The sequence below is a fragment of the Hipposideros armiger genome, unplaced genomic scaffold, assembly GCF_001890085.2.
Source record: "Hipposideros armiger isolate ML-2016 unplaced genomic scaffold, ASM189008v1 scaffold_391, whole genome shotgun sequence".
Lineage (NCBI taxonomy): Eukaryota > Metazoa > Chordata > Mammalia > Chiroptera > Hipposideridae > Hipposideros > Hipposideros armiger.
The window spans coordinates 823124-839803 of NW_017731741.1; the positions used below are offsets into that span (position 1 = coordinate 823124).

At 37.9% G+C, this 16680-nt stretch overlaps 2 protein-coding genes across 3 annotated transcripts in view; one reads left to right on the top strand and one right to left on the bottom strand.

The window, feature by feature from the left end:
- Positions 1-3935, top strand: part of MED23 (mediator complex subunit 23) — a 42703-nt gene extending 38768 nt beyond the window's left edge. For both annotated transcript variants that reach the window (XM_019663496.1, XM_019663497.1), the window contains one exon: positions 889-3935. In XM_019663496.1, the coding sequence (XP_019519041.1) occupies positions 889-1056 (168 nt within the window). In that variant the 3' untranslated portion in view covers positions 1057-3935. The remainder of the gene's footprint in view (positions 1-888) is intronic.
- Positions 3787-13754, bottom strand: ARG1 (arginase 1). The gene is made up of 8 exons (XM_019663498.1): positions 13611-13754; positions 9927-9999; positions 7837-8011; positions 5836-5995; positions 5356-5450; positions 4910-5014; positions 4541-4677; positions 3787-4303 (listed from the first exon to the last, which is right to left on the bottom strand). Exons 1-8 carry the CDS (start codon positions 13665-13667, stop codon positions 4137-4139), a joined length of 969 nt encoding a protein of 322 aa, XP_019519043.1. The 5' UTR covers positions 13668-13754; the 3' UTR covers positions 3787-4136.
- Positions 13755-16680: the final 2926 nt, after the last annotated feature.

Genomic DNA, 16680 nt, shown 5'->3' on the forward strand with positions numbered 1-16680 from the left:
GTTTAAGAAGGGTGGCGGTAGTAGGCAGGTAGGTGAAGTTAAATGACCTCCCCTTCATACTTGATTTCCTTCTATAATGGGAAAGGGAGGTAAACTGATATGTAAACACATGCATCCTCGTCTCCTGGATTCCTTCCTTGGAGCTGGGGAAATGGGGAGGATGTCGACTCGTTTATGCCTCAGCATGATTGTCAAGGAAAGTTGAGTGGGAACCAATCCAGACATGTCTTATTTAGCATCTCCTTTATGTTTGGGCTGAAGACACTTTTTCACAGAGGAATCCAGAAAAAAAATTGTAAATGGGCTGATCTTTCCCAGCAAGGTGAAAGAGCATTTGAGTAAAGCTAAGAAAGCTGTGAAACTGCTTGATGTATTATATATTTCTTTAAAGTATTTTCAGTAAGAGTAGATCTGATATTATTTAGTTTGCATTCCAAGTATAAATCAAGACCAAAAAAAATTAGCTCTGTGGATAAATGTTACAGTCATACATTATTCAAAGAACTTCAAAATATAATCGTGCTTCATGCTTCTGCAAAGATGACATTTTCAAAAAATGATCACCTGTTGCATGTGTAAAATTTCCAGTGTAAATAAACTTACTAGCTTTTGGCAGAGTGGGTATGTTTTTGTAAGTATATGTGTGTCTAGATAGATAATGCACTTACACATATATACATAGCTATAATGTGTGTGAGGGAGAACATACGGTTTTTCTCACGTGAAATAATTGTATCTGCTTTTGTTAAAACACAAAACCTGTAGAGAACCTTCTCATCCACCCCACTTCTTAGTTTATTGTCCAGGATATGTGTAAATTACTTCTTTAAAAGGTGGGAAATTACAGTTCTCTTGTTAAAATATTTTTAATGTGTTTTCGTTTCTTAGGTAGAGAAGATTATCTGTAATTTAAAACCAGCTTTAAAACTTCGCCTTCGATTCATCACACACATTAGCAAGATGGAACCAGCTACAGTGCCTCCACAAGCCATAAATAGTGGGTCTCCAGCACCTCAGTCTAATCAGGTGCCAGTGTCTTTACCAGGAACTCAGTGACGTCAGGATGTTCTGTGGTGAGAATGGAAATACATCTGTCTTTGAAAGTGGACTCAAATCTATTAAATCTGAACATGATTATGTTACATAGTGATGTAGCAGAAGCAGTGAAGTTCAGATTGTTTTATTTTGATTCAAATGGTGAATCTATTGACACCTTATAACTCCCATCTCCCTATCTGTGCTTATGTCTCTGAGAGATCAAGTAAGCTAGATGTTTTTCCCTAACAGTTTATTAGCGCTACCTAGGAATGTGGAGGTATCTGATCAAATGACTTATTAGATACTTTCATTCATTCCTGTTCTAGCCATTGCTTTTGTTTTTATTTTTTATTATTAATGACTTATTCAGTTTTCAAATACATTATTTTAAAGGCATCACACATGTAGAAATTATTACAAACCCTTTTATACATAAAAATCTTTTGATATATCTTTGGGATAAGAGATTTTTGTCAATAAAGAACTGTAAGTTTCATTGCATTGCAGGAGCAAACGGTTTCATATTCTTTGTAAATGGATTAACATTTTTAGCGTAGATTTCCAAGTTAGTAAGCTAATGTTTCTATTGAGGTAGATTGGCAAGTTTTTCCCTTTGCTGTAGATTTGAATTTAGTGTATAAAAAGAGTTGGAAGTTATTTAAGTAAATAATATAGATAGAAATACATAAACTTAATAAAGTCATACATAAAGGGTGATTCTCCAATCTGTTTTTAAAAATAAATAGCTTTTCCAGGTTGACAGTCACCTGGCAGCTGATATGATTCTTTGAATTTTTATAATATTAAAATGTTTATTTATTTTTTAAATACAGTGTACCTTTTGGTTCTTTAGAGTTTATTAGATTTTGAGAGACAATATTAATTTGGGGGGGGAATGGCATTACTATTGTAAGACTTGAAAAATGATTAGTAAAATCTGTTGAATGAATCAACTGTCTGATTGGTTATTCAATTTGAATGAATGTCTGCTGTGTTCCAGGTAGTGTGTTGACTGGGTTATAACAGAGCTGGGCTGTTTCCATGGGTTGTACAGTACAGTCGGTAACTGACCTTTACCTAGGAATTAAGAGTTACTTGTTTTTCTAAAAAGAATTAGTGAAGTTTATAGCCAACTGTACTTCAAATTTTTATTTCCAAATACATTCTTCCTCGATTTTTATCTTCTTTGTGGTTCATATTATTATAATCATTAGATCTTTATTTGCCATGCAAGTCCAGCTTAAAATTTATATAATGGTATAAGTAATTTTTCTAGGCTTTTGTTAAAATTCTCCAGAAATTTTATGCTAGAAATGAATTCAAGTATTGCTCTTAACATGGTCTCAATATAGTCTTGCTACCTCAAGGAATATATTGCTTGAGATCCTAGAATAGAAATAATTGTGACACTGGTACTATATAAATAGAATAAAGGAAGTAAAAATACCACTTTCTTAAGGACATATACATTCCAATTAATTTATTAAAAATTCAATTATTTCCTCGCTAGCGTAAAAAATGGGAATATGATTTTCCCCAAATAGGCTTTTAAAAGAATTATCATTATTAATTGGAGACATTAATAGAAGACAGAAGTTTTATGTATAAAATGTACCTGAGGTGGGGGGAGGGTGCCTTTCTTCATTACTTCCTGCAAGTGTTGTTTGTTTGTTTTTAAATTAATAGTATTATAGCTTTAATGTGGCTCTGTCCAGTAGGACTTCCTGCAGTGGTGGAAATATTCTGTCTGTGCTGTCTGATACAGTAGTTAGCAGCTACATGTGCCTATTGAGCACTGAAATGTGGAACTGAATTTTAAATTTCATTAATCTTAATTTAAATAACCACATGTGGCTACTATATAGGACAATACATAAAGCAAGATCCAGTATAATTGGTCTTATCTAAAAGTAATTCAGTAAAATATCTTACAAAGTCCGTATTAGATTTGCTAATTATGTCACATTTTACATTATTAGATTTACATTATTAGATTTGCTAATTATGTCATATAGTGTCAATAGTTAGGTTTAAAACCCTGGGCTGCATGTGAAGAATCAGTTGGTAGGTAGAGGCTGACATGGCTGTTGCAACAGCTGCAATAAAAGGCCCCTTTCACGGGGCCTGTTTCATTACAGTCCACTCGAGTTCTGCACAAGTGTGGAAGAAGGAGAGGAGTTTGCTTCCCTGGTTTTGATTATAGTTCACTCTCATTTATTTTCTTCCACTCTCTTCACTATATTCCAGAGCCAAGATGAGTTTTCTGGGCTGTTGAAAGATTTCAGCTAATGAGAGACATAGTATAATTGCAATGAGTGCAGGATGGGGTGTTTGGAAATCACTGATAGTTTTAGGTGAAACCCCTATTTGAATTAGCAGACCTTAGAAACAAATAGCATTTTGATTTCTTTCTTCTACCTCCCAGAGGCTACTATGCTTAAAATATAAACCAACACCATGTTTAAAGGTTAGAAAAAAATAAAACGTGGTCATCTAATATTAATGAACATGGAGATTGCCGAAGCCTTATAATTACCCATTTTACAGATGAAGAAACCAGAGCCAGAAAGTTCAGTTTCACCAAGGTCTTACAATATTTTGGGGATGATGAACTCACTGTGGCTTTTTAAATCCTTTTAGTAGTTTTAAGCAGAATGTGTGTGCGTGTGTGTGTGTGTGTGTGTGTGTGTGTGTGTGTGTATGTGTGTATTTTGCATATATTTAGAATCATGTAGACGTGATAGAATCTTATTATAAAGAGTTTATTATAAAAATCACATCTTTTGAACAACATGGAAATATGGTCCCTTTTCAGATGGGGTAGTTTTATCTCCTGATAGCAGGAATCCCATTCTATGCATGGGGGCTTATGTAGGAAATACAAGCTTTTTAATTTTACAAAACTTTGAATTTCTAAATCTTGAATTTCACACTAAGAGGGAACTGATACAGTTTATACTAATTGTATTAATATTTACTAAGGCAAAACATTCTTCTGAAACACCAAATCTTTAAGAGGCCAACTGTAAGCTTCAGTACATTATTAGATTTGCTAATTATGTCATTAGCTGTGAGATTCTTACATACTGTTTCCACATTTACTTAGGTGGGTTAAGATAGTCAATAGGCTTATGATTACCCTCCCGGGCAACTCCAAAACAAGCCATGGTCACTGCTATTGCCGTGTTGACTGTTCGCGTTACTTCTTCTGGTGTCTTCCCCAGAGATGGGTTCACTTCCATGATATCTAATCCTGACAGTAGCCCTACAACAACAAACGTAAATAAGGTAATTCACTAAATAGGTGACATTTTAAATTCAGTATCTTTGAAATATTATCCAGAAGTGAAAAGAGGTGTTGATCAGCTGAAACCACTGTCGCTATTGCCTCATGTGATGGGCATCCGGCTGTGTCAGTAGAGGATTGATTCTCAGATCAGAGTATAAATATCTGTTAACCATGTGTATGCTCGCTTCTTCATTCACTCAGATTCATACCTACCTGTCTTGTAAATTTCCTCTGTAATGTAGAGGCCTTCTCTGTAAGTCAGACCTCCAATGACTGGTGTGCCAGTTGCTGGTGTGAACAATGGGTCCAGTCCATCAACATCAAAGCTCAGATGAATTGGCCTTTTCTTTCTTTTAAGAGGTGGGAAAGGAATTCAGTTTAAAGTTGTCTTAATAGTTAGTAGATACATATAGTTTTTACCGTGCTTTATAAAAACAGTAACTCAGTGAAGTTCCGTGATTTTACATAAAGGCTTTAGTAATAACTCACAGTGATTAGTGTCAGTAGCAAGTTCTTTTAATCATATTTATGTTACACACACACACACACACACACACGCACACACACACACACGCATCATACCTTCCTAGTAGATAGCTGAATGTTTCTTCCATCACCTTGCCAATTCCCAGTTTATCCACTTCAGTCATTGAAAAGTATTTAATACCCAGAGTTTTCAAAATGTAGCTGTGAAAGAAGATATTAAGATAATCTACAATTAATAAGGAGACCGACTTTATACCCTCCTATTTCCTTTTAAGGAAAAGATCAGTGTGGTAAGATACATACAGTATTTAACTTCTGTAAACCATGTATCAATATGTTTTAACAGCAAATCAAGATAAAAATAATCTGAATTCATATATATATATATATATATATGTATGTACATAAACATATGTAGACATAAGTATAGATGTATAGACTTGGTGCTTAAAATAATTTTTTATCATTGGTTTGGCCAATATACCTAGCACTCAAAAGGACAAAAATGATGGTAAGTCAGTCACATCAAGGAATAAACTTACTGTTCTCCGGGGTCCACGTCTCTCAGGCCAATATACACAATATCTTTGGCAGATATGCAGGGAGTCACCCAGGAGAATCCTGGTATATCGGGGATCTAAAATTGCAATGTTTCCACTTGGTTATCTGTGCTTCTCTTAAGAAAATCTTACATTGAAAGTTAGGGACACTTGTTGGATTGCATATATCGTAACCTCTGAACCTCTGCAAACTTGCTTATAAAAGATTACTCTGCCCCGCCTGCTAACAAAGGGTAGTGTAAGAATCAAAATGGATGATATATATAAAGTCAGCTTGCAACCTATCAAGGAAAGTAGAGACATAGAGCTCACCACCTTTACCTGACAACCCATTGTTATGGGCTGCGAGGAAACAGTTTGAAATTATACCAAGAATAAGATGGCACAGGGGTTCTTACATCCCTCTCCTAAACTTCTGCCGAAGTTTATTATTTTGCAATAGAATACCAACCAGCCTTTTACCTTTCCCTTTAGTTCCTTCAGGAGGAAAGACACAGGTTGCCCATGTAAGTTCCCACTTGTGGTTGTGTGTGGAGTGTTGATATCGGTGTGAGCATCCACCCAAATGACGCAGAGATCCGGGTGGACCCTGGCATGCCCAGATATGCTGCCAATCGCCAGGCTTTAGAGGAAAAAGTCTGAACATCAGGTTGGCAATATCATTACAAACATCATATTATTCACTCAATGCTCTCACTTGATTTTCCTTTAAGTCAAAGTGGCTGATATTTCTCATAGGTTTTAAATTGAAGATGCCAACTAAATAATGAAAATGATAGAGAAAGCAGAGCTTACACTTAATACTTACTAACAACTTACATTTACATTGAGACATTACTAAATAATTTGTATTTTTTTTCAAAACTACCTTCTAATAAAATAGCAAATTTAGTTTCACCAAAAATTAAATTTGTGTGACAATGCAAGGCACACAAGAAATTTCTTAGCATGGTACACTATTGCATTTTCAGGGTCAGAGCAGGCTTCTTTTCTGCAATAAATATTTAATTCTCCCAAGTGAATTATGACAGAGTCCTTCCATTTTTTTAAAAACCCAATTCTTTACAATTGGGAAGCATCACTCGGGAGTCCTTATGTCCACTTCAGCCAGTATATTCCGGGTTCGCACTCACTCTGTTCAACGCTCAGATCCTGTGCTTGAACTTACTGCTCTCCTGCCATACATTTAAAGACCCACTCTGAGCCTGCTCTGTACCCTCAGTGTTCATCTCAAACACTCCAAGCTCCAGAAAATTTGCCTGAATGGAACAGCTAATAGCTAACACAACAGTTAAAAGATGAGTGTTTTTCATACAATGCCTGCATTTGCCCAGTCATAAATGTTGCAAGTACAATTCAGAGAATCATGAACTTTTCGATTCTCGAAGTGGAAGCAGTCGTGCCATGGTGTTCAGTGTTGATTATTCGTCTTGATGTTTCTCTTTAGGGTTCTTGTCTTTTTTGCCACTCTTAAAATTTATATTAAAATTTTTTTCCACTTAAAATGGAAAGGCCCTGTTTCTCAACTGCAGTTTTGTCACACAGGAGCCTTGCTAACAGTTTGGTTTTGGAAGAGAAAAGTGAGGGGGCTGAAGTAATTGACTCCTGCATCAAGAGCTGTTGTAATATTTATACTTTTTAATCTAACCATACTTCTGGTACCTTATTTTGGGGACTTGAGAGTAAACATTAAAAATGCTCATGCACATGCACAAAAATCATTTTTGCCACATTATTTGTAATGGTGAAAATTTGAAAACAACCTGAATATCTGACAAGATGGATATATATATATAGTGGTATAATACCTTAATGAAAAATTATGCAAGAGTAAAAACTTCTGCTTATATATCATGAAGTAACATAAGGAAATTTGTACTGTAGATTAAGAACAAAACACACACACGCACACACACGCACAAACACGCACACACATGCACACAATTGTCAAACAAAATCATATGCAAGGGAAAAAAATATGGCCTGAAGGAAATATGCCAGATTTTCAACTCCAGTTGAAATGGTTGTGAGGGAACTGCAATCACTACTGGGTTTTTTTTTTCTTTTATAAGTGTATTTCAAAAATTGTGTAAGTATTACTTTTATGATGGAAAACACCTTTTAATGTTGGCCTAAATGGATTGTTTCTATTATCAGTAATCAGGTACAATAAGCTGACTATGAATTTCCTCAGTGCTTATTTATTTAGAAATGTAAGCCTGTGCTGATAATTTTACTGAAATTCATATTTCATGTATTTTCTGCTGTAATGAAGACAATGCAAGACTTCAAATAGTCTGTTTCCAATATAAAGTAGTAACCAAGAATTTTTTTTAAAGGCAGAAAAATCGATAAAAACTATGGATCGATGCTTTCCCGTCCACATTTTCTCTCCTGGTTTTGGTTATTCTTTCTAAATGCTATTTGTGCCCAACTCCCATAGAGATCGTCATGAAATAGGACCTGTGGTCTCCACCCAGGACCAGGCTGGTCCTTCCATTCTTCTTGACTTCTGCCACCACACCAGCCAGCTGCTCATTGGCTTTTCCCACAGACCTTGGATTCTTCATTATTTGGAAGGGACTGTCATTAGGGACTTCAGCAAAGGACAGGTCCCCATAATCTTTGACATCACACTCTATAATTAAAATTAAAAGTCACAGGTTACTAAAAAAAAAAAATAGTACAAAACGGTCTGTGCGGGATGATTTTAAATTTACAAAATAGGTATATTTTCTAAAGTCTAAGCAAAGGAAAAAATAGGGCAAGACTGTGCAAGTTGTGAAGGTAGGAGCCATGTCTGCATTTGCCTGACATCGTCGTCTCACCTGTGCCCCGTGGCGTTGCCTGCTGTGCACTGGATTCTCAGTAAATACTTCCCGGATCCATCCATTTAGGCGAGTAAGGACAACAGTGGTAACCTTCTGGTTTGGGCTTAACGGGTGGCAGTGATCTTGTCTCTGTCTCTGCTTATGTGTTTCCTGCTTTTCTACCATGCTTTGTATTTATAATAAAGAAGTCATATATATATATATATATATATATATGAAAATACACCTGTATTTTCTAAATTTTCTGATTCCATATTAACAGCCCTTGGTTTCAATCCATCCTGTCACCTGCTGAAGCAGTTTGGCTCCCCGCTCCGTCCACTGTACCTGCCTCATGGTGGTAGTGTTAGAATTAAATAAGGATATGTGATTACCATCGAGCCTAATGCTTCAGCAAGCTCGGGAAATAAAGGCTTCATTATTACACTTTTTAAATAAGGTAACCCAAAATTCCTAAGGACCTGGGTGCACTTCCTCCAAGGCCCTGCAAGAGGCTTCAAGGTACAGAGCTTCATGTAAATCTGTGATATGGGCTGAGTTCAGTGTTCTGGACTAACTTATCATTGTGTATTGTATTTATGCATGTCTGTGTGTATCTATGATTCAGTAACACCTTCTGGAGATTTAACCTGATATAAAATGTGACCAAATTATGCTTGTTAACTGAGGGACTAGTCCAGTCCATTTACCCAAACCTTCTGTTCTCTAGTGGGTTCTCTCGCTCTCTCTCTCTCTCTCTCTCTCTCTCTCTGAAGTATAATTCTTATTTACTAAAATTCACTCATTTAAAGTGTACAGGTCAATGAGATTTAGAAATATCTACAGTCTTTCAACCACCACCCCAGTTGAGATTTAGAATGGTTCCATTCCCCCCACAGCCCCTCGTGCCGCTTTGCAGCCAGTGCAGTCACTGCGTCCCATGGTAGCGATGGGCCAGCCACCTTTCATTTATGCCTGTACCGGCTGATGAGCATTTTGTTGTTTCCATTTTGGGGCTATTATAAATAATGTTGTTACAAACCTTCAAGTCCAAAGAAGCCTTTGTGTGAATGTTTGTTTTCACTTCTCTTGGGTAAATACATAGGTGTATGTTTGCTGGGTCAAAAGATAAATATATGCTTAACAAACTGCCAAACTGCTTTCCAAAGGAGCTGTATCATTGTGCATTCTCATTGGAAATACTTGACGGTCCCTGTTGCTCGATATCCTTGCCAACACTTTGTATCAGAGTTTTATATGTAAAGATGATATTTACTTTAGCCTGTACTTTTAAAATAAAATTTTTCATTTGCATGCCTCTGTGGGTGTGTGTGTGTGTATGCATACACACATGTTATTATTACTGTTTTATTTCCTCTTACAAATAGGGGTCCTCTTTCTAGTAGTGTACTTTCCACTACCCCTTGCCTTTCATTTCAATCCCCCCAACTCCCCTACCACCCACCCCAGCCCCAGTTTTTGCACACTCAGATTCTCTTATGCAGTATTCTGGCTGAAAAGACAGAATATCTGAGTAAATAAGCAATATTTATTGAGCATTCTCCCCATACACTGCTTTTATTTATTTTTCTTTTTTAATAGGATGTGCTTCTAAGGTTTAGCCAATGCTGTAATTCTGTGGTACAAGCGTCATTCCAGATACACCCCATTTTGGCAGGAGCCTGCCCCTTCCTTCAAAGTAGGAAGGACGTCGGGCTGATCATCTTTCAGCTTAAAAATTACCTTGTTCTTTAAGTTTCTCAAGCAGGCCAGCCTTTCTCAATGCCTTAGGACCTTCTTCCACTCCTCCTCGTGGCTGAACAATTAAAAGTAAAGCAATTCAGACATGATCTTGATCATCAGGTGCCCCAAGAGGAAATTTAATTATTTAATCATTTGAATAGAAACGATCATTTTTTGAGTTCCTTCAGAGCCAGAAATAAACATGATCTCATTTAGTCATCACAGCAAGGTAGTAGATTGGATTGCTCCTGTGTCAAATATGAGGACCTAGAATGAGCAAGGTTACAGTTTCCTGCAGGCCTGCAGCTAACAAGTGGCAGAGCCTTTGGACCTGAACCAGTTCCTATGGATCCAACACCTGCATGTCCTCTTCCCATCATGCAATGTTACCAACAGTGAACACTTATTTTGTGCAAAAGCACTCTGATAGGTGAAGATACAACGATTAAAAGGAGAGGATTTCTGACTTTGAGTAACACATAAATACCCAAAGGGGATTTGGATATTTAACCCCAATGACAGTACTTGGAGATTTGCTTCCAAGCAGATAGAAGATGTCATAACAAAAACAGGCTGCTCCTAACTCTGCCAGGGACAGGGTGTGTCAGGTGGAGCAGATGACATTTTAGCTGAGTGATGCAACACAAGTTCAGGAAAATGGATGGGGTGATGGAGAAACTTTGCAAACCTAGGGGAACAGTTTGGGTTAAAAAAAAAGCACTAAAATAAAAAAAGTGTGGTACGAAAGAGACCCACGTGCAGATCGTCACAGTAGTTAGGGAGCTGGGGAGAAAACAGGGAAATTCATCACATGGGAGCTGAAACCACCAAGACCAACCTGGAGTTTCAGGTTTTAGCCTGCTCAATAAGCACAGTGGACAAGAATTCTACCCTTGCTGGTTTTACATCAGAGACGCTAACACGCTTACTCCTGGCAGTAAATCTCCAGTCTCCTGGCAGGTTAGTGAGCTAAAGAAACACTTCTCTTGTGTATTTCTCTGATTCTAATTTCCTGCAAGGGTATTAGATACATTATCCCGTATTAGAATGAAAAGAGGTGACAAAAGACAGGTGTGTCTATCCCAAGGATTGGGCTGTGGCACCAAACCAAGCAAGTATTTCCTCCCAATTCAAATTAGCAGATGACTTGCCCTGGCTGCCAGGCAAATCCTCAAGGTCAAATTCCTGTCCCTGGCAGCAACGGACCCCACACACTCTGCCTGACCCTTTCACTCCTTCACTCCACTCCCTTTTTGCGTCACCCCTCTCCCCCATCCAGCAGATATATTCTCCCTTTCTTAAAACCCCGGTGGAGTGCTGCTTCAATCAAATTTTGCCTTTGGTTTTTTGTTTGTTTTCATCTTCTCCCTGTTACTAGATGTTGGTCCCAGGTTCTTTACATTGTGGCACAGTATTTTGTAATGTAGGGCTGACACTTTTGTAGATGTTAGAAAATTGTCAGTTGGATCAAACTTCCCTGGCCTTTTTCTCCCTCCCCTTTTAGCCTTTAGAACAAATCTTATAGACAGATCTCTTCGTTGAGTCTGTATTTGCTTTCACACAGTCATTACATTTCCAGAGGGACACTTCCTAGCATTCTTTTCATTTGTTTGCTTCAAACTGCTCCACACGATCAGTTTTTTCTCATTGCTTAGTTTATTGGCCCACTTTGGAAGTCACTTGTTAACCCTGCTGACTTTGAAGCTGTGCCCAGCTGTGCCCCGGTTCCTACCTGACCACAGGTGTAAGATCCACTGTGAATCTAAAGAGGCATCAGTGCAGGTCAGGGACACAGGCTTTGAGATCAAACAGCCCTGTCTGGGATCACACAGTCATGGCTGTGTGACCTTGAGCAAGTTACCCAACTTTCTAGCCTTAGTTAACTATAAAATAAATGTAATACCTATCTCATTTTTCTGCCACCACATCCTTCTTACCTCCCACTGCCTTACAAGGGAGTGAGGCAGGGAATGGAGTCCTTTCTCAGACTCAACCTTCAAGTCATCTGCCCTCGAATCCTCTCCATTGCTTGTTTGTCAAACTTTTACCTCCTTTAGTTGAGGACAGATGCTTATATGTTGGCCATTTTTCCCCCCTCTATACTATAGAAATGTAGAAAAATATTTGGTTGTTGGAAAAGTCATGATGCATTTTGCAACGAAAAACATAGAAAAATATGTCATGTCTTTTCCGACAACCCAATATCTTTCTCTGAGTCCTTACTGTTATGAGACAATAAGCTTCATTCTCATGAAGCCATGTTTTAATGAGGGAAGTGCTGTAGAAGGAAAACAATAATTACTGAGAACAGAAAATGAATGAGGCTATATTTCAAAATACTATCCCCTAGGGGGCTGCTATTTCCAGCATAAGACCTTCTGCTGAGGTCTAGGGGCAAGGGAGTGTTCAGGGTCCTTCTTTCCTTCCTTCCCTCCCTCCTTCCTTTTCTTTTTTCATTTGTTTCCTACATTCCTTTTCTTCTTTCATGTCAGCTATTTCAATTATGTCTTTGTTAGAACCTGTCCCAATAATAAGTGTACTGTGGATTTTGCAATTAACCCCAGCCTTAAAAAAAACACTTATTTTGTCAGCAAAAATGTCCCTATATTCTGGGAAAGGCCTTTGAAAGATTTCCAGGGGAAGTGAAGCAGTATTTACTGAGAGTCCCCATGCAGTTTGGGTCTCTAACCTCTGACCTGTCCCATTTGGTTTTGCAATAAAAGTCAGAGTGCAAAGCAAGAGTTCAAAAATGAGAGGAGTGAAATGCTGCCCAGGTGAACAAAGAGAAAGTTATGACAAACCTAGAGAAGATCCACTTAAAACAATGATAAAAAATCAACCTTAAGAATTTAATTTCACACTTAGTCTTGTTTGGTTTTATTTTTGTTCTTTTCTTTCCCTCTTTAAATACAGACATATGCTGAAGTCTGAGGTATCTGTAATCTCATATTGACCAGAACGAGCACGCCCAGGCAGGAAAAAAAACAACATATATTTCAATGTAGCTGGCGTGCTCTGGCAATCTGGGAGTTTCATAAATCCATGAGTCCTTTCAATGTTACCAATTTACAGTCAGATTTTCTTTCAATTTTCCTTTTTATTCCCTCAAAGTGAGGCACACAAAGGATCCTCCGTAGTCCATGGACTAACACTTTTCTAGAATCATTAAAGCTCTCAAATAATATGAATCATTTATAAAGTTGCATAAAGCAATAATACATAGGTTATCCAAATTAAATGAACTCTGGATATTGCTGCCAATCTATGTAATTTTTCTAAGCATTAATTACATAACTAAATACGTGTGTTTTCTTTAAATTTTCTCTCCACATACACAGTAGCATCAAAAGCAATGAGAGCACAGAAATCTAAATGAGTAGCTGCAATGCAAAAATAGTCCATTTCTATTCAAATAAAAATATTTTCTCTTAAAAAAATATGACGAAAAATTTTGTAGATTCAAAGAAAATCAGCTGTGGCTCATATTAGGAGTCACAAGAATAAGTGAGTTGGTGACCATAATTATACAAAGTTGTAAGATGGTGAAACACCTTTAAAATACATACCATTTGGGGGCCAGGTTGTATGAGGAAACTTAACTAACCAGAAAATAACAAATACTGGTTTTTAAGTCTGAAACTTTCTAACAAATTCTAGCTATCCAAAGCCAGGCTTGTTACTCACTTGTCCCTTGGAGAAAGGAGCTCCAATGATCCCTATGGATTTTGACTTGGAACTCATGCTCTGACTCTACTTGTCACGGCACCCAAGTTCTCCAACCAGTCTGCTCTCTGCAACCTTCAATGACAGAAGGCACTTTTTTTTTTTCCATTTATAATTGGGTTGAATCTGTTTGCCTTATTCTAATGAGGAAGACTGGCTCCACCTACTGAACCAAACAGGGGCAGCCTACTGAAGTCTCGAAAGTTCTTCATACATGAAATAACCATAAATCCTCTGAGTCCAGGTCTCTAAGTGAGATGATTCATGTCACCAACTCACAGCCATTTGACAAAGCTAGTGATGTTTATCTTCCCTAACCACAACCTTTATTACCTAATAATAATCTTTTCTAATCATAATCAAATAATCATCACAAAAGCAGTGCTATGGTTCTAGTTGCGCAAACTCAGGGAAGGGTACTGGCCTCCACAGGGCTTTGAGTCCTCCTGTGTCAAAAAGGGCTGGGACCAGCAAGATGGTCTCTCACATCCCACGGAGCCCTACAACCCTTCGGGTTTGTAGGGTTCAGGTTTCACACACTAGGATTAATGGTTAATCCATGAGGGGTACTTCATACACCAGTAAGATACAGTCTTAGGAAAGCATATGACTTCCTTTTCTGATTGATACTTAAAGAAAAACTGAATTACCTAAGTAACAAGCCAAAGGTGTTACCATGTGAGGTTTGAAACATGGGGTGTAGGAAAATAACAATTTTGGGAATCATAATATCATAGTCAAGATATAGAAGTAAAAACAGCCTGTTCTTCAAAAAAAAACAAAAAACCTCTCACACCTGAAAGTTTCTCCTATATCAAGCTGAGATTGCCTTTCTATTCTTTGACCCATTGATCACAACCCTTCAATCCAAGTAAAACACACTTCTCTTGACTGTCATGTCTTTCTTGGGTCCACTCAAATATCATGTACCTGTAAACCTCACCAGTTTCTTGTACCACGTGATTGATTTTTTTCCTTCAGGTCACCAACTTGGTCACTCTCTTCAAAATATCTCTAACTCCATGTGTAGATGAAGTCATCTGACCCATCAAACACAAATTCAGCAATGCTTGAGTTATGCAGGTCACTGATAAAAATGTTGAACAAGGCAGCACTTATGTAAGGCGTCCTTAGCATTTCACTGGAAACCTCAACCCAGATTGCCATAGCTCCATTAATTAATCATCAGTCCATAAGTATAGCTGTTCACTCAATTCCCAAATCAAAACACCCCATCTTGTCCATCAGGGCATCATAAGGAAAATTACCAGGTTTATCAATACATTCTTGCTACACTTTGTCTGCTACTTTTTGTCATCTACCAGTCTGATTTCCTTGTCATAGGTGATGAGTTGACCCCGACAGCCCCTTTTCTTGCTAAACTCATGCTGACTTTAGTGATCATTGCTTCCTTTTTCTTGTAAACAGACACCATCTTTTCAATCTCTAAAGCTGTAGTCTCTAGTTGCAGGACTTCTAAAGGAAGAAGACAGAGGGCATCTTACTCATGTCATTCTACCAGAGCTCCATGTTTTCCAGCTCAGTTTTCCCCCTTATTTTGCAGTTCATAAAGCCAGTGTACTACCAACACAAAGCTCTTAACCAACCTCTTTATCCCCCTTCCCTCTCTCTCAAATCCTATCTGGCATTTCCCTGAGGGTGGGACCACATCTAATTTAACTTTGATCCAAAATGCTACAAAGAAATTTGGCACATAGGCTCTTATGTTAGTTTCCTAGGGCTACCATAATAAAATACTACAATCTGGATGACTAAAAACAGCAGAAATCTATTGTCTTATAATTCTGGAGGCTAGAAGTCTGAAATCAAAATGTTGCAGATCCGTGATTCTTCTGAAACCTATAAGTGATTCCTTCCTTGCCTTTTCTGAGCTTCTGGTGGTTTTCCAACAATCTTTGGTGTTTCTTGGCTTATAGAGGCATCACTCTAATCCTCTGTCTTTATATGGCATTCTCCCTCTGTGTGACTCTGTGTTTTCATATGTCATCTTCTTATAAGGGCACAGGTCATATTGGATTAAGGGCCCAATCTACTCCAGTATGACCTCATCTTAACTAATTATATCTTCAATAGCACTATTTCCACATAGGGCCACGTCCTGAGGCACTGGAGATTAGGATTTCAACATACCTTTTGGAGGGACACAGTGCAGCCCCTAAGAGCCCTTAATAAATGTCTTGCAACAATAAAGAATGAATAAGTAAGTTGCATAATGAGAGGAATAAAAAAAATGACATAGCTTCTACTCTCTACTTCTTTCCCTTTTTAAGTCTCCAAACTGTGGCCTATTTCTGCATCTTTTAATTTACCCAGCTAACAAATAAGACTCTTTTCAGATGAAGCCAAGGATGCTTAGCACTTTATAGAGAACTGGAAAATACTCAAAATCCAAAGGACTAAATCGCCAATTGGAGTGATTTCAGGAAGCCATTTTGTTTGATGCATTGGTTGGACTCTACACCCAATAAAGAAAGGAAGCACCTGCTCCTGGAATACCTGGAGTTTATGGAAATGTTCAAACTGATGATCCCTGGGTAAGTGACCTAGTAATGTCTCTGGATAGAAATTCTCTTAACACTTTGAACCAGGCTGGAAGTCAAAGCAGGATAGGCAGCCATGGATGAAAGTTCAATCTGTCTAGCTCATAGCTATTCCTCCTCCTTCGCCTTCCTCTCTCTTTACCCAGCTGAACTTGAAGCAATACTTCTGGGAGTGTGGAGTCTATAGGAACCAAAATATGGAAGAGCAATGTCACTGACCTCTCTATGAGTATAGGGAACTAAAGGACCAGTGCTCCAGGTGACAGACAGAAACCCAGAAGGGAAAGCTCCACCACTTTGGTGCCCTGAGGTCTCCAGAGATATCACCCAGTGCTCAATGGGACCCTGAACTATAGGCGTGGTGTTGATGGAAGATGCTTACATCTCATTGTGGAGGTTACATCTACAGACCCCCAAGAGAGTCAAAGAATAGGGAGAAGGAAGAAGGTATAAATCATAGGAAATTACAA

Coding starts and splice junctions, on each gene's coding strand:
- ARG1 (XM_019663498.1), bottom strand. CDS start 13,667: ATGAGTTCCAAGTCAAAATCCATAGGGATCATTGGAGCTCCTTTCTCC. Junction 10,000..13,610: donor CTCCTTTCTCCAAGGGACAA/GTGAGTAACAAG, acceptor TTAATTGTTCAG/CCACGAGGAGGAGTGGAAGA. Junction 5,996..7,836: donor GTCCTGGGTGGAGACCACAG/GTCCTATTTCAT, acceptor TTTCCTCTAAAG/CCTGGCGATTGGCAGCATAT.